This window comes from Eumetopias jubatus, unplaced genomic scaffold (assembly GCF_037043125.1).
Source record: "Eumetopias jubatus isolate StellerSeaLion01/CBP00866 unplaced genomic scaffold, mEumJub1_p1.0 scaffold_3, whole genome shotgun sequence".
NCBI lineage: Eukaryota > Metazoa > Chordata > Mammalia > Carnivora > Otariidae > Eumetopias > Eumetopias jubatus.
Genome location: NW_028274809.1, coordinates 184387034 through 184412617, shown reverse-complemented (window position 1 = coordinate 184412617; position 25584 = coordinate 184387034). Strand labels below are relative to the sequence as shown.

At 37.6% G+C, this 25584-nt stretch overlaps 1 protein-coding gene across 3 annotated transcripts in view; it reads left to right on the top strand.

Moving 5' to 3' along the window:
* Positions 1–2041: 2041 nt before the first annotated feature.
* NALCN (sodium leak channel, non-selective) overlaps positions 2042–25584 on the top strand; it is a 290181-nt gene continuing 266638 nt past the window's right edge. For 2 of the 3 annotated variants that reach the window (XM_028112069.1, XM_028112067.1), the window contains exons 1-4: positions 2075–2182; positions 5091–5273; positions 24139–24222; positions 25380–25519. In XM_028112069.1, coding sequence (XP_027967870.1) covers positions 2075–2182; positions 5091–5273; positions 24139–24222; positions 25380–25519 — 515 coding nt within the window. Of the gene's footprint in view, positions 2183–5090; positions 5274–24138; positions 24223–25379; positions 25520–25584 lie in introns of all 3 variants that reach the window. The other variant, XM_028112068.2, reaches the window with a different exon arrangement.

Genomic DNA, 25584 nt, shown 5'->3' with positions numbered 1-25584 from the left:
CATACATCAAAAATTTTTCGGACTGTAACTTACGGCCAGATCATAAGAGCAGTAAATGGTCATTCATAAGTATCCACTGGCTTAGTGAAAAAGGTATTATGGCTGGTGGCCAGGTCTATAAAATTTTCTTGTGTCATTTTTAAACAACCTTGTACAACCACACTTTATTTCCTTTGTGTTGGGTAATCTTGAAGGGTTTCTAAAAGATTCTGTATCCTGTTTTTGGGTACATAGGAGACTGTCATTGAAAAAGCATCCCAAATTGAGGCCACCAGATGTTTCCCTCCATAGTAAATCAGAGAATAAGCATAATTTGAATATTCTGCATATATTTACATATCGATGTCAAGAGTCCCTAACTCCAATTATGTAAAATAAAATTAATTAGTGCAGCCTACTGCAAAGCCCATATTCAAATCCGATATTCAGGGCAAGATAGCCTGGAAATACCTAGCACATCTTAAAGCCAATTAGCTCGATTTCTTCTGGGAATAGGAGGGCTGGGCAAACATACCTACCTGGGCACATCAAGGAGAGCCCAGACATAGAAGGAGGCACTCAGACATAGAGAATCAAAGTCAAAGCTGATCTGTCCTGAGCTGCTGTGGTTTGTTCTCTTTCCCAGTGAAAATTGCAACTGCATTTATTTACAGATCCTGCAGACACATTCTTGTTTTTCTCGTGCTCCTGCGAGAACTAAGTGGTCCTCAGTGTCCTTTGGTTAGAGTTCCGCGTCTAGCCCCAAGGAGCAGCTGAGAGGACAGCCAGCACACCTCCTGGTGGTAAAACCACTGCATTTTCCTGACTCGGCATTTCCACCGCTATGCGCAGCCTGGACCTTTCCTCTCCCTTTACTGGCCTTGCGCTATTCTGATCAGTCCTCAGCATCAGTTTGGTCCACTACACACGCTTAGGCTCTGTAGTCGAGGGAGCTTCTTCTGCATTTCAAGTTTGGGTGGGTAGCCTTGGTCGAGTTATTAACCACCCCGAGGCTGGAATTTCTCATGCGGGCGTGAAAAGACGAGATGTTTTCCTGTCTAGTGTCCGTTGTAAAGATTAAGTGAGATATCATTGCTAAGTGTCCAAAACATAGTATATACCCCCCCCCAAAAAACACTAGCTTTGCTCCTTTCCTTTGCGACTCAGTCCAGGTGTTCATCAAATAAGTCTGCCTGTGGACTCAGGGTAGCCAGGCACCGCCTACCTTTGTGTCTCTTCTCTGTTCTATTGCACTTGTTTGCTATTTGTGTCCTGAGGGCCTGGCATACAATAGGCCCTCCTTCTGTGGCTGCTGCACTGTGGGAGGTGGTAGCAATGGCCAGACAGAGGTGACACTTAGAGCAAGATGTGGATGATCGGAATTGTGGAAATGTATGTACATGGCAAGCGGTTATCTCATCTCCCTCTTCGGTGTGATTTGGATTTACTTCAAGGTAACTGGAAGAACTGATGCAGTTCCAGCATTCATAAAACAACAACAACAACAACAAAAAAAAACACTTAGAGGAGGTTCTGCCCCATTCTGTCTGCCCCACGTCCTCTATGTCAAGGACAAAATTGGGAACTCCGTTTGAAACTATCATTGGAAATAGACGTTTGTGAGTGTCACATTAAATTAACCCGGGGGAAATCCTGGGAAAGATCTATTTCATGTGGATTGGTCACCTGTGCTCTGGCACAGACCAGCTTTAAGTGGAGACAGCTCTAGGCCTCAAAAAACGTCCTACTACTATGTGTATCTGAAAAGGCAAAGGCATTCTACCCCAGTTAATCTAGACTAGTGCTCTCCAAACGGGCATGCAGACTGTATATGAAGTGCACAAGATGATCTAAAAAAAAAAAACAACCTCAAGCTTGGATTAGTATTTTTATCTTACTCTTTTAAAGTTTCTTTTTGGATGCGTTTATTATATACCATATAGTAGAACATGTGTCTAATTAACGAATGCATATGCATACACGGGGGACTCCGTTGTTGAAGGGATCAGGGTAAAGATGGTTTAGGTGACTAACAGAACTGTCTTTCTTCTTGCAGACTGCAGTTTTGTACTTGCTCACCAAAGCTAACTTCAGCATGCTCAAAAGGAAGCAGAGCTCCAGGGTGGAGGCCCAGCCGGTTACTGACTTTGGTCCCGATGAATCTCTGTCAGACAACGCTGACATACTCTGGATTAACAAGCCAGTAAGTTTCTTTTTTGAAGAAGGGAGAAGCGCATGCTGATACAAAGGAAATTTGATTCATATAATTCAAAAATCACGTACCTTTGGCTTTGAAATGACTGTTTGAGGTGCAGTAGAATATGGATGAGTCTCAGAGTCTGGAAGTGGAGAATAATTCAGATGAAATAAAGCGATGTCACGGGGAGTTATTCACATAGGAAGGTCTGCTAGGTGGTCTGCTCCCACTTTTCCCCCTCTGTGCAAGCTGTCCTCAGAGTCACGCTATGCAGCGATAGTGCCCCTTCTCAGTCTGAGCCAAAGCTGGAGTCCCAGATGAGTCATCTCTTCTATCATACTTCCTTGACTATAGAGTTCTCAGCATGCATGAATGCGTGAGGTGATCATCAAATGTTTGGAATTAAAAGGTCGCCTTCAGAGTTGCAAGTGTTGAGTAAAAGTAAAGGTTAATGAGATAGTGGGTAGTGTCTCTGAAGAATTCCGTCACCTTCTCTGCCTAATGAAGCTGATGAGACCTTGAGGGGAACACTGGAGTAGATCGTGTAGCAGCCAGAGGGTGGAACAGCATGTTCACGGCTCTCGGAAGCTCAGCCCAGCCACGGAGAGTAGGCTCTCCTTCTGTACGAACTCACAGCCGAGGCTGAAGCAAGGGAATGAACTGTTCCCCTCGAGCTGATTATCTTTCCTTTGACCGGGATAAAGGTCATCTGCCCGGGCTCCCTGCCCTTTCCAGTCTTCCCCATCTCATCTGCCCTCAAACTCCATGTCCAGCATGCTCAGGTTTCCTCCTGCATTTCCATTTCTGTTCACATTGCCCTTCTGCTTTATAGTCACTGAAATATCTCCCTCACCTACATTTCAAATTAAAATGTGTTAGTTGTACAATGAGGACTTTTTCTATTCTGGCTCTAACTGCCCGGCAACTGTTCTTTCCTGGATCTGCACACTGGCCACTTGAGCCTCCTCGGCGTCTTCCTGCTCCTCCGAAATGTCCAGCCAGTTCACATTGCTTCCCTGCCCGGAGGCCTTTCCCAGCCTCTGATGAGTCAAGTCCTCCTGACCCATTAAAGGCTGGCTCAGATGTCAGCCCACCCCTGTTGGCCTCTGAACAGTTCCTCATTTGACCCTCTCCTCCACACACAGAACAAACCTCTTCTCTTTCCATTTATCCTATTTTACAATTGTATGTAAGTAAAAATGTATATTGCCTGTAAATATAAATGTATGTTATGCATACGAGACTGCTAAATAGTGGTGAGTTAGAAACGCGTTTAACATTTTTGTGGCCCCAGAGCCCCACAGAATTTCTTACGCATAGAGGGTCTGCCATTCATGATTAGAGAATTGAACAGGATGGAGAATAAAGCATTCACTAACTTCTTAGTGTCCTTCACATATAAGGCTTTCTGAGAACCTCTGAGGAAGGTAGCATTATAGATGTAGCCTTGGAAGCACTAACTAAAAATGATTAATGCTTAATTAGGATTCTTTCTTTAAATTCAAAATAGATTTATTGTGGAAGAACCCATCTTTTGAAGCTCTTTTGTGTAATTAGATCCTTTGTGTTGGAGATCCAGATGGGGCTAAATTTGCACACCGGTATTTATTGAAGGGTATCCAAATTGCATGAAAAGGACATCTTAAAATGAATTGAGTCATCAGTGACTTATATGATATAGAATTAATGGCCTTATGTCTTCATGCAAACATCATAACTGTCAGATTAATATTATAACCCACTCACCAGCCTACAAATGTCTGAGTCTCCTCACAGTTCTGACAGTCTTTTCGATTTTTCATCATGGGTGCTTGCTAGTTTGCAGAGCTGAGAAGATTATCTACCATGAAACTGTGACATATTTTTCAGGGGGGGGGAGTATAATATTAAATGATTAACATGACTGCAGATATATCCAACATTGTCAATAAATAACACATTTAAATTATGTTTAAGAATTGTGTACTGATTAATTAGCTAGTAATATTAATTGTGTGGGGGTAGCATTCATAGCATTCAGAAGCAATGAATATTTTTTAGCTTAGGTGTTAGTTTTTATAATAAAATTTTATATGTAGATGATCCTGTTTATGCACACACGTGTATGTGCACACACGTGCATATACATGTTTATCTTTTTATTTCTACATCTTTATGTTGAAGTTGAGGAAAATCTTCAAACAGGATGTGCATTCCTAGAATTGCAGAAACTTACTTTTTGGAATTTTGGAAAAGCTACCAAGGCTAAATTTGTACAGAATGTTCTCTAAAATAGAGAGGAAAGTCCATTTATTATCTTTTGAAAATGTAGGATGTCAGATTTTGAAATATATCTTTTTATATGAGAATGTTACATTTAAGATACAAATGGAAAGAAAATCGGACACATACGAAGTGCTATGTATCAAGTCATTTTTAAAAACATTGGCAATCCAGGAGGATAGGCCACTGTGCTAGCAGGGACGTTGCATTAAGTAAAATATAAGTCTCCAATTCTAGGTGCTCATAGTATATAAAAAGTATAAAAGTGAGATATTGATCCATGTTTTAATGGGATCGGAATCTCCTTATGTTGTGGCCCGATTCCTTGGAAAGGTCAGAGCCATTGAAGTAGCCTGCCCAGGTTCACAGTGAGCGGTTGGCTCTCATTAACTGCAGGAGCACAGAAAAGTCTCTTAACCTTTCCTTCCTTTCAGCATGTGGAAATTAGGCTGCTTTCAGAATTAAATGATATAAAATATGTGCAAATATTTAGCACATTATATGCACTTAACAGACATGAGTTTCCTACTCTCCTCTATGTGGGTGAGATATTTTAATTTCGAGGTCATATTTTCCAAATAGTGTGGTTTATAACACAAGTTTAAGATCTCATTTTATGGTGTCAAATGATAACTTTGGACCAATTTTGCAGTGGGTCCACTCTTTGCTGCGCATCTGTGCCATCATCAGCGTCATTTCCGTCTGTATGAACACGCCCATGACCTTCGAACACTACCCTCCTCTTCAGTACGTGACTTTTACTCTGGATACTTTGCTGATGTTTCTCTACACAGCAGAGATGATAGCAAAAATGCACATCCGGGGTATTGTCAAGGTGAGTGTTCTAGAACCAAAATGGCTTGAACATCTAAGTTTAATAGTATTTTCAGATTAATTTCAATCAAACAAAACATCTCTTTATCCATACTGAAGCTTTTAAAAATAGGGCATAACTCCAGAGATTGGTGAAAATATGATGCCTAAGAACATTTAAAAAGTGAAATAAATTGTGTAAGACACAAAGCCTTGGGATATCCAGGAAGGAGAGAGATATTCAGACTACAGGCTTCATGGCCAGAATGGGGTCGATTATGCCACCTATGGGTGAACCCATGGCCTGGCACAGTGACTAGCCCAAGCGTGGCACCTGTGGATTTATGGGATGCCCAATAAATGTTACATGATAAAGTTACAATGTGACGATATTCAGGATGTTATTAACCTGAAATGTTCTGAAGATATAAGGGGTGAAAAGAAAGGGCATGAGGTGGAAAGCAGGAGTATAAGAAAAGCAAATGGCACCATTGGGAGACAAGAAATAAATAAAAGAAAAAGGAAAAGAACGAAAAAGCAAAGAAAGAAAAGTTCTGTCAGAGGATATTCCTTCTATATATTACTAACCTTCACACAGAGGATAAAAATAGGTAGATGATGCTGTCTCTCTGAAATATTTGAAATTATGCTATTTAGGGAGTAGAAGGACATAAGGGTCTGCAAATGACAGATTAGACTCAAATCCTAGCTCTTTCCTTTACTGGCTGTATCAGCATCTCCAGTTACATAATTTTGGTGGAAAAGGGTCTTATTTTATACTAGGATTTTAAGAATCTAATGAGATGATGCATAACATGAAATTACTTGTGGGTCAGTGCATCTCTTTATACATAATTCATTTTGTATTATTAAAAGAGAGGGGTCACAGTCAGTGCATTACTCTTTTTCATTTTTAACCTTTTGAAAACCTTTTTATTATGGAAAATTTTAAGTTTACACAAAAGTAGAGATTATAGTTGTCATGAATCCCTATAACTCAGTATCAACAGTTATCAATATTTGGCCAGTTCTTTTCATTTTAAAGCAAGTCTGGGAAATCAGGTCATTTCAGAAGTAACTCCTTATGCATTACTGACTGAGACACTTCCTTTTTAACATAACCATCATGCCATTATTGCATCTAGCAAAATTAACAATTTCTTAATGTATGCCAGTACCCAAGTCATAGACGTATTTCCCCAGTTGTCTCAAACATTTCCTTTTATAATAAGTTAGCTTCTTTGAATCACGACTCAAACAAGCTTCACGAAGTATATTTGTTATATTTTAAAATCTCATTTAAGTCTCTCTATGCCTTAAATCTCAACCCCACATATCCTGCAAAAAAAAAAAAAAAATTCTTGTCATCGATCCATTGGGAAAATGAGTCTTGTAGAACATTCTACATTCTAGATATGGCTAATTACTTCCTGGTGGTTCCATTTTTAGTTTCTATATATCCCATATTCCCTGAACCATTTTGACTTTGACCAGCAATGTACACAGGTGCCTCTTTCCCCAAGTGGTTGCCACAAAACAGTTTGTAAAACTTTTGGATATTTGCCAATCTGATGGGTGAGAAATGATAACTCGAAGTTTTAGTTTGAATTTTCCTTTTGAAAGTGAGGTTGAGCCTGATTGTATACAAAGGCCATCTTCAAGTTGTTATTTTTCACTCAAGTTTTGGGTACTCTTTCTGTTGGTAATATTAGTCCTTTGTGATGTAAATTACATTTCCTTTTCCCCTTTTATGATTATCTTTGCTCATGGTTATTCAGGCTACACACACTTCTTCCTATTCCAAATCATAGACTGTCTTTCCATTCTGTCAAGTCCACTCTTGTGTCTTCCAGGAGTGTTTTATACTTCTCCTTATTTGCATTTTGCACATTTTTTGTTATATTTATGCTTTGGTATGTTACTTCATCTTTTTGCTATCACTATGGGGTCTTATCTTCTACTAAGTATTCTAACTTGCTGTTATTCTTTAAATGAAGGCTGTTGATTTTTTATGTTAATATTATTTCCTGCCACTTTACTAAATTTACTAATTTCTTATATTTTTATAGTAGTTTTTCCATTAATTCTTTTGGTATTTCCATATCATCATAGTATATAAAAATACAGATTTGTCTTTTTATTTCCAATTCAGATGTCTCTAGTTGCTTTCACTTACTTAATTGGGTCAGCTCAATTTTAAATAGTATTAGAGGCAGTGAACATCTTTTTTTAACCCCAGGCTTATTTAGAACATCTCTCATGTTTCCTCATTAAATAATTTGAAGGATTAGGGTTTGAAGTATGTATATTTTATCAGGTTAAGAGAACAAACATGTAATTCCAATTTTTGACTGTAATATCATGAATAGCTTTTAAATTTTGTTGAATGATTATTTTTCTTTTTAGCTCTTGTAATAGGGTAGATTTCCTAATATTGAACCATCCTTACATTCCTAGAAAAAACTGAGTGGGGTCATGACACAGTTTTATTCTGGTTTAATGTGCTATTTGATGATATTTGTTACTATTTTCCTCATTTTAATTTTGTCTAATCTTTGTCAGGTTTTGATATTAGATTTTCCATGTATGTGTGTATACTCCTGTGCTTTAAAATAGTCTGAATAATCTTTAAATTGTTTTAACTTTGTAAGTTTGGTACAAATCTCCTATGAAACCATCTGGTCCTAGTGCTTTTTTTTGGTGGGACTCCTATTTCTGTTTCTTCTATGGAAATTGTTCTGTTCAGACTTGCTTGGTCAATGGGATCTGGTTGGTGAAGTATACTTTCTTAGGAAATTATCCACTATTTGGTTTGTTTAATTTATTAACAGAAGATTGCATGCAATAATTTTCATTTTCTCTGTTTGATTTATATTTCCTCTGAATTTTGAATTTTTTGTTAGATTAGAGTTTCTTTTGGTTGGGTTGGATAGTATTGTTTATTTTGTTTTGTTTCATTTTGTTTTATCTTTTTTAAAATTGTATTCATTTATTTGAGAGAGAGAACATGAGTGGGGGTGTGAGGGGTGATGGGGCAGAGGGAGAGGGACAAGCTCAATCCCAGGACCCTGGGATCATGACCTGAGCCAAAGGCAGACCCTTAACTGACTGAGCCCCCCAGGCGCCCCTCGTTTTGTTTTATATTAGCCAATTGGTTTACTTACCTTGTTGATTTTTAAAAAGAACTAGCTTATTCAAAAAAAAAAAAAGAACTAGCTTATTCATTCATTCTAAATCAGTAATTTATGCTTTTAACTTTTTTTTTTTTGCTTTATTTGGTTTACTCCTTTTGGTCTATTTCTAGATGTTTGAAGGTGTTTCACATTTTCATTTCTTGAGATTCTTAAATATGTTACTTCATTGCTTCTGGTATAAATGTGGCTGTGAGAATGTTTTTTCCTTCTTTGTGATTTGATCTTTCTCTTAAATACTGAGTCTTCCCTTTTATTAGTGAACTCAGTAGATCTGTGAGAATGTGTCTTCTGTTGACTGTTAAGGGCATAGGTACATCACGGGATATTTATTTTATTCCATTCTGTCTTCAGGGTTTCTCTTATTTTCCAGTTACCCCAGATTATGTTTTGGTCATTTATTTCCGTCATTTTCTTTATGTGTGTTTTTCCTTTTCTTTTTTCCCCCCATTTTTATCTTCTCTGTATTCTGTTTCCCTATTGTACTCCCCATGCTGTCTATTCTATCTTGTGTTCCTTTGAGTTTACTTCTCTTTCTAAAATGATTTTTTTTCATTTCTTTCTAATTCTGATTTTTTTCCTGAACACTTTCTGTCTTTTTTCACAGTCTCCTACTATTTAGACATCATTTCTGTACTTCCCTGTTTCCAGTTTTGTAGTACTTTTGTAGTATCTATTTTTCTTAATTTCTTTTGATCACTTTGTTATATTCTACTACAGTTTTTATCTGCTTTGTATGTTTATTCTTTGTGTGTCATATTTTTATACATTATTTGGTTCATTTATATATTTATATGGACTTGATCATATATATTGTAATATATATAATCAGAAGTATGATTATAATGTATTCATTAGGACTTGATCATAATCCTTTTGTTCTGTTATCTTTCTTGGTATTGCTCATTTCAAATGGGAGTTTCTCCTGCTTAATGGTAGAGTAGCTTCCATACATTATCGGTTTGAGGGCTCCTTCCCCTGTTGTTACCAGGACATATAAAATATGTAGCTTCTCTGTATAGCAACCGTCCCAGGTCTGAGCTCTGCCTCCTCTGGACTGCTGGTCCGCTTATCTAATCCTTGCTCTCTTTTGTCCCTCATGCCCCTGCCCTAGCCAATTTGGATTCTACTCCAAGAGTTTTTCTTTAGCTTTGGGTTCTGGTCTACCAGAAAAGCGTTTTTAATCAGGTCCACTTGGGAGATTAGGATGTTCTGTTACCTCTGATCTTTCTGCAGCCCCTTGGTGGGCATTTTGCTTTTGTTACTTATTTTTGTTTTGTTCTTTTATTTTGCATTCACCTGCCATTGATAGACTGCTGTGTTACATTTCTAAGAATGTTGCCATTTATTGTCAGGTTCATTTTCTGAGGCTCCCACTAAGTGTTTTGCTAGTATTTGTTAGTAGTTTTGGTGCTATGAAATTCTTGGATCAGCCAGAATTTCCCTGCATGCCTTCCCTCTACAACCTCCCCAAGCTAGGGTCTTGAGTGGGTGTTGATATTGTCAATAGTTTGGCGTTTATTTTGGAATACGTTGTCAGTTAGTTTTATTCAAGACTATGTGCATGGATATGTTTTTCTATGCTATCTCACTTGCTTTGTTTTCTTAGGAAATTTGGGAGATTCGAAAAAACTGCCATCATGATCTTACCCAAATTGAAGTCAACTGCTTAACCTTTATAGTAGTTTATTTAGCATATACTTTGTGTTAGACACAACTGCCTACTGTATGGCAAAAGAGACAAATCCTGTTGGTTTTTTTTTTTTTTTTAAAGGAAGTGGTGGGTGATCTCCTGGGTATATTGAGTGAATGAGGCACCGGAAGATCAAGCTTAAAATGTATACTCCAGGGAGCTCTGCACTTGGGGCAGCAGTGACCTGAGCTCAGGTCAGACTTGGGGACAGTCTGGTCCATACACCACCACTGCTGACACTGAACATTGCCCCAGGTTCTCTCTGTCTTTGTCCTCAGAAGTCAATGTTCACAGTTCTGAGAGTGAATATCTGATTGGCCAGGTTACATTAGGATCTAGAGGAGAAGCCATGGGGGAAATGCAGTTGTTACACCTGATAGTGAAGAGATAACAAGAGTGAGGCTGGGAGCTTGTTTACAGATACATTTTATTAATTCCCAGAGCATGGCTCTCAATGAGTTTGTTATCGTCTGACTTCTCTCTTCTGATTTCATTGTCATAGTGGCCTTTAAAAGAAATAAACTCGAAAGAGCTCACAAGTACTTTGGAGTTTGTATTAGTTTCCTACTTCTTGCATAACTAATGAAAACGATCTTGGTGGCTTAAAACAACAGAAATTTATTGTCTCACAGTTCTGGAGGCCACAAGTCCAAAACCAGAATGTCACCAGGGCCATGATCTTTCTGAAGATTCTAGGGGAAACCCCTCCTTGCTCTTCCTCACTTTGGGTGGCCCTGGGTTGTTTTTGACATTCCTTAGCTTATAGGGGCGTTGCTCCAATTTTTGCTTCTATCTTCATGTGGACTTCTTCCTTCCATGTGCCTCTGAGTGTCTTCTCTTCTTCTTTTAAGGACACTAGTCATTGGATTTAGGGCTCACCCTAATTCAGTAGGACCTCATCTTAACTAATTACATCGTTGAAAGACCTTATTTCCATATAAGGTCACATTCTCAGGTTCTGAGTGGGCATGGATTTGGGGGGCATACTGTTGAACTCCCTGAAGAATTAGCTTCAGCTAGCCACGGGGCCAGCCAGCTGCTTGCTATTGTCAGATATTGTAAAAAGCTTTGAAAAAAGCTTTCTGAAGTTTGTGCAATAACTCACAGAAAATTGGGGTAGAAATACAAAGGAGAAATTCAATTCAGTATAGGAATTGAACTTCAAGGGAACCATCAAAGCCGTAGCAATCCTAATGCATTTACCAAGAAACCGGTAAGCTCAGAGAATCACCAAGAGCCTATTGTGGGTACAGTAAGCATGGGCCCCAGGAAAGCCAGCATGGCTGTAATACGTGATCCACAGCCCATGAGGAAGAGCTGTTGGCTTATGGGAGCAGTGGGCACCTGCCATGCCTCACCCAGTGGATTTCAGTGTGATTTGAAGATCGTCTGGGTCTTTCACAAAGTTGGTAGGCCAGATATTCTGAGCATTGGGCTTAGATATGTTGAGATGCCCAAAATTGGAAGCTAAACCAGGAGGTCAATTTGGGGGAAAGGTGGTCTTGTGAGAGTGCTGGAGGTATCCTTTATGCCACTGTAATTTCACTCCTAGTACAGCCTAGCCCTGTTTTGAATTCTGTGATTCCCCAGAGGGCCGTGGATGACCCTGGCACTCGTGTATGTTGGTCATTCAAACAATGGCAATCTGAATATTTTGGGGGATTCAAATCATCATGTATTGGTTTCTTTGAGATTCCAACTTGAAGGAACAAAAGCAGGACATTTCCTAGAAAAAAAGTTTTGTTTCTGAAGTTATTTAATAAATTAAGACTTGGATTTCACATCATGAAAACAACAGTAGACTTCTCAGTGTCGCAGTCTGATGATAAAAAGAAGAGAGGTGGACTTAGTATATTCATGCCAAGTGAACCGAGCACCGAATGAACAGAGGTTTTAATAGTTCAAATATTAAAAGTCAAAGCAATCATTAGATAAGAAAATATTTGATTTATGACCAGGTTGTTTTCAAAACCCTTTTAGTGAGTCATGCCCAGTATTTTCTGACTTCCATCAATATTTGGATGATGAGCTGTTGACTAAAATTAAAAGTGTTGCTTCAATTTTCAATCTGTAAGAATTGAAAACTGAAAATGAACATCAAACACAGTCTTTCTGTTTCTCATGTAGGAATACTTGGATTAAACACAAATATAACGCAGATTATAATAATACTGCCTTGCTAACCTTATCTGGAAGTAATCATTACAGCCTCATATCTCATTAAAACTGGTATTCAGTGTTTAAATGCTAGCTGAGATTTGGGTATAGGAAGTCTGATTATCCTGAACCAAGCTTTACATTTATCATCTCACTGTATTCTCACCCTTGAGGTCCCACTGCCCAAAGTCATGAGTTTATTCTCATTTTTGTAACATAAATTTCTGCAGACATGCATGTTATGACAGACACAGACCAAAGAGTATGTTGGATTTGAGATTACATTCTTGTATTTAAAACTTAACTTACTTCCCTTTGAGGATATGTACTTAGAAGTGGGATTTCAGGATTAGAAGGCAGTTCTGTTTTTAATTTTTTTAGGAACCTCCGTAATGTTTTTTTTACAATGTCTGGACCAATTTACATTCCCCGCAACAGTGCACAAGGGTTTCCTTTTCTCCACAGCCTCCTCAACACTTGTTATCTGTTGTCTTTTTGATAAATCCTAACATGTATGAAGTGATACTGTGGTTTTGATTTTCATTTTCCTGATTGTTAGTGAAGTTGAGCACCCTGTCATACACCTGTTGGCCATCTGTATATGTCTTTCTTAGAGAAATGTCTCTTCGGGTCCTTTGCCCTTTTAAAATAAGGTTATTTGTTTGTTTGTTTGTTTTTGCTATTGAGTTGAAAACATATGTCAACAACTAAGTTGTACACCTTAAATATATACAATTTAAAATTTTGGATCATATACTAAAGCTGGAAACAAATCTTAAACTTTTCATAAAGTCTTAGTTTTAGCAAAATATCATCTGTTATGGTACATTTGTGTCATTAATTTAATTTTTACTGACTCCATATTTTTGTTTTATGAATTTTCTTTGGTTTACAGTTGCATGAGAAAAATGTAGGTATTTAAGTTACTCCATAATAAAATACATCAGCCTATATAGGGGCTATATGATCATTTTCTAGAGGACCTCATGTTACTCAAGTTTGAATTACTATGCTCTCATCAGTTAACCCTACTATATATTTTTAAACTTTTATTAAGCACCTGTCTTTCAAAAAGCGTGTTTTTTCATAAAATATTTCCCTACTTTTTCTACCTTAATTCATTTTCCAGTAGCACTACAGTTACCTCTTACTCAATTTTTTAGTGTCTTTACCCAGAAAATTTGCAAATATGTGCTGTGTTTGTTCACTTATAGGACTTATGCTTGTGTTCTTCCCATACATATATAGGGTCATTATGAATATATATGTGCATATCATGTTCTATTTTAAGCATCAGGTTATGCTTTTATTAATAAGCTTTCACATTGTTTGTAACAGAGCTGAACGAATATTTTGGTTGGAAATCATATTATATGTACTGATTTCCAACCAACATATTTCTGAGGAACAGTCAGGTTTAGTTATTAAGTGAGTAACACCAGTATGTCATATGACTTCTGTTGGAAGACTATGTGTGTGTCGATGTACACATATGTCAGAGATTTGGGGAATGCTGGTCTTTTATTTTTGAAAGAGTGTTTTCCATGCATAAAACTGTATTAATCCATATAAAATGTTTATAGAAGCAAACCAGCGTATTGTTGCTCCTCATCATATGCAATGTTCTAAAATCATACCTAGCCTGGTTTAGCAACATTATGGTACATCTGAAATTCATACCTAATGCTTAAGGTAAGGTGATCTAATAATACCTAGTTTATAGAAGTATCTACAACAAACCAAACCGAGAAATTTTATTTTTCAAGACAAAAGTACTGCAGCCATGGCTTTCCAGTATTGCCCACTAATTTTATTGACTGAGTGTTTTGCCTAATATATTAAAGTATGCATAAATATAAATTTAAAGTGCTAAAATTTTAAGATACTGAAGATATAAGTATAATACAAATATAAGAGGGAGTTATGTTCTCAAACCCAAGTACAGTTTCCAAGTTTCCCTTTAATCATTCAGCAAACATTGATTGGAACACTTATTATACTGAGCTCACCACTGCCCTAGGAGAAGAGACAAACAGCAGAGCCCCTGTCCTCAGAGTACGTCTGGGCCACTTTATGGATTAGACTTGTAAAGCACATATAAGCATTCCTCATTTTCTGTGCCTGATCTGTTCCTGCAAATATATTTCAGCATATTTTCAGAAAACTGGGACCTATATTCCATCAATTTAAACGGGAAAATTAATAATGCATTATAGAAACCAAACCAACTTCTCCAGATATCACTAAATCACTCTCTAACACTAGATAACAATCTACCTGTACCTTTCTGTATAATAAACAGCATTTAAAACACCTGTCTCATCTCTTGGGGCGCCTGGGTGGCTCAGGCGGTTAAGCGTCTGCTTTCGGCTCAGGTCATGATCTCAGGGTCCTGGGATGGAGTCCCCATCGGGCTCCTTGCTCAACGCAGAGCCTGCTTCTCCCTCTCTCTCTGCCTGCCGCTCTACCTACTTGTGCTCTCTCTCTCTCTCTGTCAAATAAATAGTTAAAATCTTAAAATCAAAACAAAACACCTATGTCTCAATTATTTGTACTTACAAATTCAGGAGTGGGTGTTTTTCATGCACCAAACAAAATCGGGAGCACGTGCTCTTATGTAAATAAGCAAAGAAATAATATGTGAAAGGACTGTCTAGCACGTTTGAATCTATGAGGTCATCAGTGGTAAGATGAGGCATCACTTTACAGTCCTTAGGAAAGAAAAAGTGCTACTAATTACACTTGGATTGTAAGATGGAAGGTTGTAATTGGTGCACTGATTACAAGATACATCCTAAATTTAGAAATGTTAAACTGTGTTGGGGTGGGGTGGGGGGATAGTATGTCTTAAAATTGATGAAATAAGGTCAGATGACCTGAGTTGGTAGACTCCAGTCTTAGGTACCGTGAACGGCTAACCTTCTCAGGGAAGAGAGGGAAAAGGAAGATTGTGATGTGCCTGACACTTATCTCTTGTTAAGTAGATGATTGATGCCAGCACAAGATTTAGCTCAAAAGAACAACAGAGTTATACATGCATTGCACACCGTATCTTCTTGGCAGGATTTACGGGCAGCTTCAGTGTTGCCACTAACACACATGCAGATTCATTATAGTGGTTCTTCTAGTTACATAGTGATTTGGGGGTAAATATTTTCGCAAATATAAATGGCGAATTATTTGTAATGTGAGAATTCAGATTGTGAGAGATATACCTTCGTTGTTTGTGCAAATGCTGTAACGGTATTCTGTAAAAGGTACGGGGGAAGGAGGGCACAAGAAATAGTGAAAAGTCTTCTCGGGGATATCAGAGAAGTCTTGAAGAAAGAGGGAGAGGAAGCCAGTGTCCCGAAGGATGAGTAAGTGCGGTCTATGGCAGGAGTGTTGGGGGATGGAAGTAAAGGATTTTACAGGGGGAGAAAAAGAATACTTGGAGTCCCAAAGGCCTGGAATAGCGTGGTGCTTTGGTGAGCTCTAGGTAGTGAGAAGCAGCACAGGGGGATGCAGAGGATTCTGTGAAGGTAGCCAGCAGCACGGTGGAGGGTCGTGCATGCCCTGTGAGGAGCTCAGACTTAATTCTGTGCTCAGTAAAGGTGCAGGGGGGATTCAGATCTGAGAGCGACATGATCTGCTTTGGATTCGAGAAGTTCACTCTGGAGGTGATGTGCTCGGTGCACTGCAGGAGAAACTGAGGCAGGAAGTCCTTCTGGCAAGAACTGTCTTCAAAAATTTTTGTTAGAGACATGTTTTATCTTAAGGATTTCACATCTTTTATAATGTTCCCCGTGCTTGAAGTTATCTGCCAATTCATTCCCATTCCCTAATAATTTGTTCCTAATTGCTTTCCCATTAATTCCTATTCTGAGAAGCGTTCTAGCTCACCAGATCCCTGGAGGCAAAAATAAACCATTTGGGTGATAGATGTTTGTGTTGTTGTAAAGCGTCCCATGTGTCGCAGACTGCGAAATCTGCAGACAATTCTCAGTTGTCTATTTGTCATCTGGCAATAAACCCCAGTGAAGGTAACATGCATGCTCTGAGCAGTGTTGAAGTGATAAATAATAATGCTAAGACACAGTGACAGATGGGCCCTGGGAACTGGGAACAATAAATCATGGGCTCAGGAAACTATACCAGTGCATATCATTTTGGAACTGCAAACTGTATCCCTATAAATGTCTTCAGATGAATGTGTTTGGTTCCTCTGCCTATTAAACACTTGCATGGTGATGTAAGTGACTCTCTCATCCTGCATAACTGATTGGCAGCCTCTGAGTGTCTACCTTTGTAAAAATTGACAAACAGCTCTTGAATAACTCCTCAGCCACCAGAATGCTGCTGATTTGTGCTTATAGCTCCAGCATTCTCTGCTCTCCATTTTTGTTGATGGAACAAGCAAATTAAAACCTTTCTGTCATATTTGAGGTATTAAAATTTCTTGAGAACCATGCATATTAGGCCCTGGTTACATATTTTGGAAGTAGGGAAAAGGAGCAGCTCATCATTTGCAAATATTATATATGGGTATGAATACAGTAGGATTTTAAAAGGATCTGGACATACTTCACCAGTTGTGAGTTAAAGTCTTTGACACACCAGAAAGAGAATTTGGTAAATGTGTCAAACACAAAATGTATTATGAGATTATATTTCAAAGCGCCAGATTCAAAGTCTGTCTTTTATTTCTTTCAAATTATTTTAGACTTATGAAGCCTTAGTGATTATCAGTAATGAATAACATGATATACATTTCAGTTCAGTCATGTTTACAATTACATTATAGTGCACAAATCATACTCACCTTGACCCGATTCCTGTTTGCATGGCATGTAGCTTTGTTTAGTCAAACTGTATGAATCCAGGAAATATCCCAAAGTTATTATTTTCACCTGTGGTCTTTCGTGATCATATAGGAAAAAAGTCTTAACTTGAAGATATTACCTTGAAAGGTAATAATACATCTTTCTCTCTTTGCCTGGGGTCAAAGAATCATTTCTTTTAAGGAACAATACTAATTTCAACGAATGGATGCGTGAATGGATGCATTCATGAGGCATATGAATGGACTTCTCACTACATGCATTGTAATTTGCAGAAACTCTCTGAGATATTGTACATGTGCTTATCTAATTCATTCATTTAATATCTGCTGAATGTCATGCTCTGTGCTAGGTGGCTGAACTTGTCTAGTCTCAAGGTGTTACTAATCTTCAGAAAAGACTCAAATATTTACAGCAGGGATAGACTATTTTTTAATGCAACACCAGAGAGTAGGTTTAGAGAAGGTTTGAATGGGAAACCCAAACTTCACAACTGGAACTGATAAACAGGAGGGAGTAAACTGTAATTCATTCAACAACCAGGTGGAGATTACAAAGGACGATTCTGTAAGTTACACAATATGAACATGTTTTTAATACCCATGAGCTGAGTTTGCTGCTTGTTGCATTATGTGTGAGCTAAAGCATTTATCAGGATAGGCTATGGTCAAATCAGAGTCTGGAGAGAAGAGTTGGCACACAGACTTGGGAGAATTTTTCAGGAAGACAGAACAGCATGAAGAATAATGAACACGGAGCCTGCGTGGCTCAGTCGGTTAAGCATCCAACTCTTGCCTTGGGCTCAGGTCTTGATCTCAGAGTGGTGAGATCAGGCCCCATGTCGGACTCGTGGCTTAGCATGGAGTCTGCTTCTCCCTCTCCCTCTGTTCCTCTCCCTGCTTTCTCCCTCTCTCTCTCTCTTTCTCATAAATAAATAAAATCTTAAAAAAAAAATGAACACTAAAAAGCAAAACTTGAAAAATAAAGGGCGGGGGACATCTGAGTGTTACTGGTCTTTGTGTCGCAGCTCACGGTACCACTGCTTATTAAAGGTTTTTATAAATATTAGATGCCTCTTGGGAACATGAGCCAAAAAGTAATATATAAAACTTGTCCCAGTGGCTTATTTCACATGTATTATCAGGAAAGTCAAAAGAAGCCAGTTCTAATTGACCATTACATACCATCTAGTGTGTGGTGGTCTTGTTGGCAACAGGTAAATGCCACTATGAATTGCTGGAAAGTCTAAAGCAGAGCACATTCCAAACAATGCAACTGAAATGACTTCCTAATTCAGAAATAGTTTTCTATGTTATGTAGTGGAAGTTTTGCTAAGCCAGTTTTCATACTGGGAGCTCATTTGAGTTAGACTATGTTTGCATACTTTTGTTTTATTTGTGATCCCCACCAGGGCTTCTAAAGTGATTTTAAATAAGCCATCCTTTTATATAGTTGAGAATATACTTTAGGTCATCATGGCAACATCAATTTCCTTAGCAAACAAATTTATAAAGTAAATAAGAAACAAAAATTCAGCCACCTCTGGTTTTATAGCTTTATATTCTAAATTTGTGGGGCCCCAGTTTTTCAAAATTGACTTTATTTGTGCCAACTTAAAAGCAAAAAAACTTCAGTTTTGATAAAGCTAGAATGTTCATCTTTTTAAAAATTTCATTTTGAAAATCTATTTAAAAAAATAAAACACATGAACATTAGTCAAAGACATGTATGAGTATAATGTGAATAGCATGTTTCTCTTCCCTCCTTGGACCCTTGCCACTCAGGTACCCTTCCCGAGAAATATCACTGTTTATTCTCACTTTTACATTTTAAATAATCCTAAATATGATGAGATCTCATCCCGTATCTTATTGAATATAATTTGTTGCTAAAGCAAGTTATGAGCAACAACGGAGGCTAACTGGAGTGACACTATGTATAATATTTTTTAATGACAAAAAAGAAAAAATAATACCGTTTGGGGAAAACCCCATATAAACTCATTCTATCAGGGGCCTGTGTTACCCACTTGATCCCAGGGATCCTTTTTCTGCTGAACATTTACTTTTAATCGTTCCTATTTTAAAATAGTTCCTTTTTTTTTTTTTTTTTTGGTCTTTCTGTTTTTATTTCATTATTTCTTTTAAGCTTTTAATTTAAATTCCAGCTAGTTAACATACAGTGTAGTATTCGTTTCAGGTGTACAATTTAGCGATTCAACACTTGGATCCAACACCCAGTGCTCGTCTCAAGTGCTCTACCGAATCCCCATCACCTATTTCCCACATCTCCCCCTCTGCTAACTATCAGTGAGTTCTCCATAGTTAAGCGTCTGTTTCCTGGTTTGCCTCTTTTTCCCCCTATTATTGTTTGTTTTGTTTCTTAAATTCCACATATGAGTGAAATCATATGGTATTTATTTGTCTTTCTCTCACTCACTCATTTCGCTTAGTGTAATACTCTCTAGCTCCATCCACATCATTGCAAATGGTAAGATTTCATTCTTTCTTATGGCTGAGTGATAATCCAATGTATATATGAACCACCTCTTCTTTATCCATTCATCAGTCAGTGGACACCTGGGCTCTCCCCATAATTTCGCTATTGTGGATAATGCTGCTATAAACATCAAGGTGCATGTATCCCTTTGAATTAGTATTTTTGTATTCTTTGGGTAAATACCTCGTAGTGCAATTGCTGGATCATGGGGTGGTGAGGATGTGGATAAAGGGGAACTCTTTTACACTGTTGGTGGGAAGGCAAACCAGTGTAGCCACTCGGGAAGACAATATGGAAGTTCCTCAAAAAGTTAAAAATAGAACTACTCTAAAATAGTTCTCTGCTGAGTCCCATAAAATTTCAGCTTTTGTTTCTGGAATTCTTTGCATTTTTTAAAACAATCACAACTATGCCTAGTTCTTAAAATAAAGATCAAGTGATATTTCTCTTTCTTTCTTCCTAACATTCCAGGAAAAGTACATTTGTTTAGTAAAAGTCAATTTGAAAATATACACTTTTATTTTTCTTCATAATACTTACCAACATATATTGTATACTTAACATTTTTTAAATTTTTATGTTAATCACCATATATTACATCATTTGTTTTGGTGTAGTGTTCCATGATTCATTGTTTGTTCATAACACCCAGTGCTCCATGCAGAATGTGCCCTCTTTAATACCCATCACCAGGCTAACCCATCCCCCTACCCTCCTCCCCTCTAGAAACCTCAGTTTGTTTTTCAGAGTCCATCATCTCTCCTGGTTCGTCTCCCCCTCTGACTTATTCCCCTTCATTCTTCCTCTCCTGCTATCTTCTTCTTTTTCTTTTTTCTTAAAATATGTTGCATTATTTGTTTCAGAAGTACAGATCTGTGATTCAACAGTCTTACACAATTCACAGCGCTCACCGTAGCACATACCCTCCCCAATGTCTATCACCCAGCCACCCCATCCCTCCCACCCCCGACCACTCCAGCAACCCTCAGTTTGTTCCTGAGATTAAGAATTCCTCATATCAGTGAGGTCAGATGATACATGTCTTTCTCTGATTGACTTATTTCACTCAGCATAACACCCTCCAGTTCCATCCACGTCGTTGCAAATGGCAAGATCTCATTCCTTTTGATGGCTGCATAATATTCCATTGTGTATATATACCACCTCTTCTTTATCCATTCATCTGTCGATGGACATCTTGGCTCTTTCCACAGTTTGGCTATTGTGGACATTGCTGCTATAAACATTGGGGTGCACGTACCCCTTCGGGTCCCTACATTTGTATCTTTGGGGTAAATACCCAGTAGTGCAATTGCTGGATCGAATGGTAGCTCTAATTTCAACTGTTTGAGGAACCTCCATACTGTTTTCCAGAGGGGTTGCACCAGCTTGCATTCCCACCAACAGTGTAGGAGGGTTCCCCTTTCTCCACATCCCCGCCAACATCTGTCGTTCCCTGACTTGTTAATTTTAGCCATTCTGACGGGTGTGAGGGGGTATCTCATTGAGGTTTTGATTTGGATTTCCCTGATGCCGAGCGATGTTGAGCACTTTTTCATGTGTCTGTTGGCCATTTGGATGTCTTCTTTGGAAAAATGTCTGTTCATGTCTTCTGCCCATTTCTTGATTGGATTATTTGTTCTTTGGGTGTTGAGTTTGATAAGTTCTTTATAGATTTTGGATACTAGCCCTTTATCTGATATGTCATTTGCAAATATTTTCTCCCATTCTGTCGGTTGTCTTTTGGTTTTGTGGACTGTTTCTTTTGCTGTGCAAAAGCTTTTTATCTTGATGAAATCCCAATAGTTCATTTTTGCCCTGGCTTCCCGTGCCTTTGGTGATGTTTCTAGGACGAAGTTGCTGCGGCTGAGGTCGAAGAGGTTGCTACCCATGTTCTCCTTTAGGATTTGGATGGACTCCTGTCTCACGTTTAGGTCTTTCAACCATTTGGAGTCTATTTTTGTGTGTGGTGTAAGGAAATGGTCCAGTTTCATTCTTCTGCATGTGGCTGTCCAATTTTCCCAACACCATTTGTTGAAGAGACTGTCTTTTTATACTTAACATTTTTTTAAACTGAGAAAGTAAATCACATAAGGAGTTTTTGTCTTTCTTTTCATTCCTTTGTCATTACTGCCTTAAACAGTCTAGATCATAAAGGTATTCTGTACATTGAGTGAACGAATGAATGAATGACAGAATGACTGAACAATAAATTTTGAATTTATTGAACAATAAATATTAAGAAACTCAAGGGAATCTTTAAACTGTAACTTTAGGGACACCTGGGTGGCTCAGTCGGTTGGGCGTCTGCCTTCAGCTTAGGTCATGATCCCAGCATCCTGGGATTGAGTCCCACATCAGGCTCCCTGCTTAGCGAGGAGCCTGCTTCTCCCTCTCCCTCTGCCTGCAGCTCCCCCTGCTTGTGCTCTCTCTCTCTCTGACAAATAAATAAATAAAAATCTTGAAAATGTATCTTAAATAATTTGTGTTCCATTATCTTTTTGGTTATCAATTAAAATTAGGCTCAGAGATAATTCAATTATATATTGTCTATATTTTGATTATAATTAATTTATGTTTTGGCTAACTATGCAATATAAATATGCAATATTGCAATTGAATATACAGTATGCTATATACAATATGCAACTGAAATATACACTATGCAGTAACTGTGCTATATTGTCTATATTCAGATTATAATTAATTTATATTTTCAGCTAACTATGCAATATACAAGGCAAATATGATGCTTGTAGTAAAAGATATTTTGTGATATTTCGTGAGGTTTTGAGGACAATGATCATATCCTTAAATTATTTGCTCTGTATGTGATGTGTGGGGTGTGTGTGTGTGTGTGTGTGTGTGTGTGTGTGTGTGTGTGTGTGTGTGTGTTTTCAGGAGAACCAGTGGCTCCCAAGGTGCAGTTTTTCTCATCGTCAGGTTTAATCATCATATGTTGATCATAACACTTAACAGGTTCATTGTCCTCCTAGTTACCCAGACCCCAAGCCTCAGGCTTGCTTTCATACCTCTTTTGTGAACTTCTCAAATATACGAATTACTAAATTTGGTTGATTCTCTTACCAATGATAAAATTATTTAGGCATTTGGGAACTAGCATTGTTTTCCCTAAACTCTCCATAGAATTAATCTTCCTATATTCTATGCAAGATTGCTGTGTGTGTGTGTGTGTGTGTGTGTGTGTGTGTGTGTGTGTGTTTCAGGAGACATTATACATCCTCTAATGTAAAATAGATGATTCCTCAGTATTAACTAAGTTGAGTTTATACTTCACATCTGGGTCAGATAACTTTCATGAAGTGGTTTATCATAATGTTAGTTTTGTGAATAATATAGATTATTTCTGAAAACTTCTCAAGGAGTTTTTTTTGATAGCCTATTTATTAATAAGGGTAGGTGGTTCTGGAAATTATTTTATTTTCCTAAATATCCTATAACAGATTTCATCCTTTTATTCAAAATCGTGGCTTTCTGTTCCTTTTTTATTTTCTAAGCACGTTCAGTCAGAGCTGGTAATGGTAGATGTCACTGAATTCAGAGTTGAGTTTCATGGATTATGATGGAACTAGTGACTTAATGGGGCAGTCCTAAGAAAGCAAAGGTCTTCCTATTTAAGGTTCAATTCTAATCTAAGGAGGTTTTCTGTTTTGTTATTTGAAGGGAATTTTTTTTTTCTAAAATTCCCATTTGATAAAAATATGCATTTTAATGTCAGAGTAGATTCATTATTAAAAGATGAAAGTAGTGTGTCTTCTTTATCACATGTGATTCCAATTAAAGTTAAAGTCAATATATGTTTGATATATTTGCTAATGAAGGCAAGTTGTTTCTTCATGTTTAATTTAGCTCGAGGTGAATTCCTGGTTAATTCCCTACTTATGGTGGTTGATCCACAGATTTAAAGACCTTCATGCTGACCGCTATTGCTCTTGGTTCTTGTAGGAAGAAAGCTGGTTTAGGACTTAAGCTGCCTACTGAGTGGGATGACCTCTGGTTTCTTAAATGGTAATATCTGTGAGGCTAAGAGAGAAAATAGTGATGTTTTCTGTTTGTGTGAACTTAAAATTTTCCATGCATAGCTCTGCAGTTACTTGTGTTTCATAAATTATTTTCTTCATATAAAATGCCATTTAAAATGCTAAAAGGTATTCCACCAGGCGCCTGGGTGGCTCAGTCGTTAAGCATCTGCCTTAGGTCATGATCCCAGGGTCCTGGACTGGAGCCCCACCTCGGGCTTCCTGCCCAGCAGGGAGCCTGCTTCTTCCTCTCCAGCTCCCCCTGCTTGTGTTCCTTCTCTCGCTGTTTCTCTCTGTCAAATAAATAAATAAAATCTTTATAAAAAATAAAATAAAATGCTAAAGGTATTCCTTTTGAAAGTTTCTTCAATTCTGATACAAAAACTATAGATAGCTTATACTGAATTAACACAAGACCCTTCTCTCCACAGATGTTTCTTGAAATTATTAATTGTGCATGATAACTCCATGTGAAATTTATTTTTAGGGGGATAGTTCCTATGTGAAAGATCGCTGGTGTGTTTTTGATGGATTTATGGTCTTCTGCCTTTGGGTTTCATTGGTGTTACAGGTAATTAAAACTTTTACTTTACATGGGGGTATTTTCCAAAATGTGCTTTGTTTTGCATTGAAACTCTGAATAAAAATAATAATCAATATATGTCGAATGTGATGGTGTAACTTTCTTCAACATCATATTATTTTAAATGTTTATGATAAAAAACTAACATTTTAATCATTGTCAGTCACATCTGTGAATTGTTTCTCAATCATCAACACTATAGCAAATTATTTCTTATTAAAAAGATACAAAAATATATTTATTGAAACGAAGGACAGAAAATGGGGTAAGATTTCTGTATTTGTAGAATAAAAAAATTGAGTTTAAATATTAAAGTTCCAGTCTTTTGTGTGACTGAGTCCTCACCAGAAAAAGCTGACAAATAGAGATACATTGGAATGAACATAAAATACCATATCGCAAATAGAAAATGCCTTACTATGAGAAATGGGGAACATATGCTTAAAAGGCTAAAGGTGGGATTTTACTGGATAATAGAATTCATTTCCATGCATTCATTTAGGCTTCAGTTTTGCATTTAATTCAACTCAAGTTAGTATAGTCTTATTAAAAAATTTAGACTAGAATAAATTCACAGTCCATCCTGCAAAGTCATCTTAATGCTAATTGATGAGCTCTCCTTATTTTTACAAAGCTCACCTCTCCAACGATCTGATTTCATCCTGCATATTCATGCGTTCTTTTCCATTTAATAGCTATTATATGACTGACAGACGTTTTCTAATTATCATTTTGCCTCTGTTAGTAAATGGTACAATTCCTTTTTTATTTTTTCATAATAATCTTAACCCTTTCTCCATTACTTTATGTTCTAGCTATTTAAAAAAGTTCCACCGAAGGACAGTATTCGTAAGGAAAGCTCAGCATACTTATTCTGTATTCTAAGTTGGCACTTGTCTTTGTAATAAAAACTGGGCTTTGATGAATTATATGGGAAATGAGTAAGAGCATTGGATTTATATTAGTTTATGTATTCATTTCTCTGAAGATAACTATAGCTTCAAAATAGACCATTTCAGTGGAAAATAATGCAGGGCGAAGTTCAGAGTACAGGGTGAGCTCTTGATGCTATCTGTGTTTGTCATAACTACAGGCAAAGCTGAGGGAGGCTCTGAGCTTGTTTCTTCTTACCTCTTAATTCACAGGTATTTGAAATTGCTGATATAGTTGACCAGATGTCACCTTGGGGCATGTTACGGATCCCACGGCCACTAATTATGATTCGGGCATTCCGGATTTATTTCCGATTTGAGCTACCAAGGACCAGAATTACAAACATTTTAAAGTAAGTACTGCTTTTATGTAAGTTAAGGAGAAAAGCTGATGACATTTTTGTAAGTTTTGCCTACC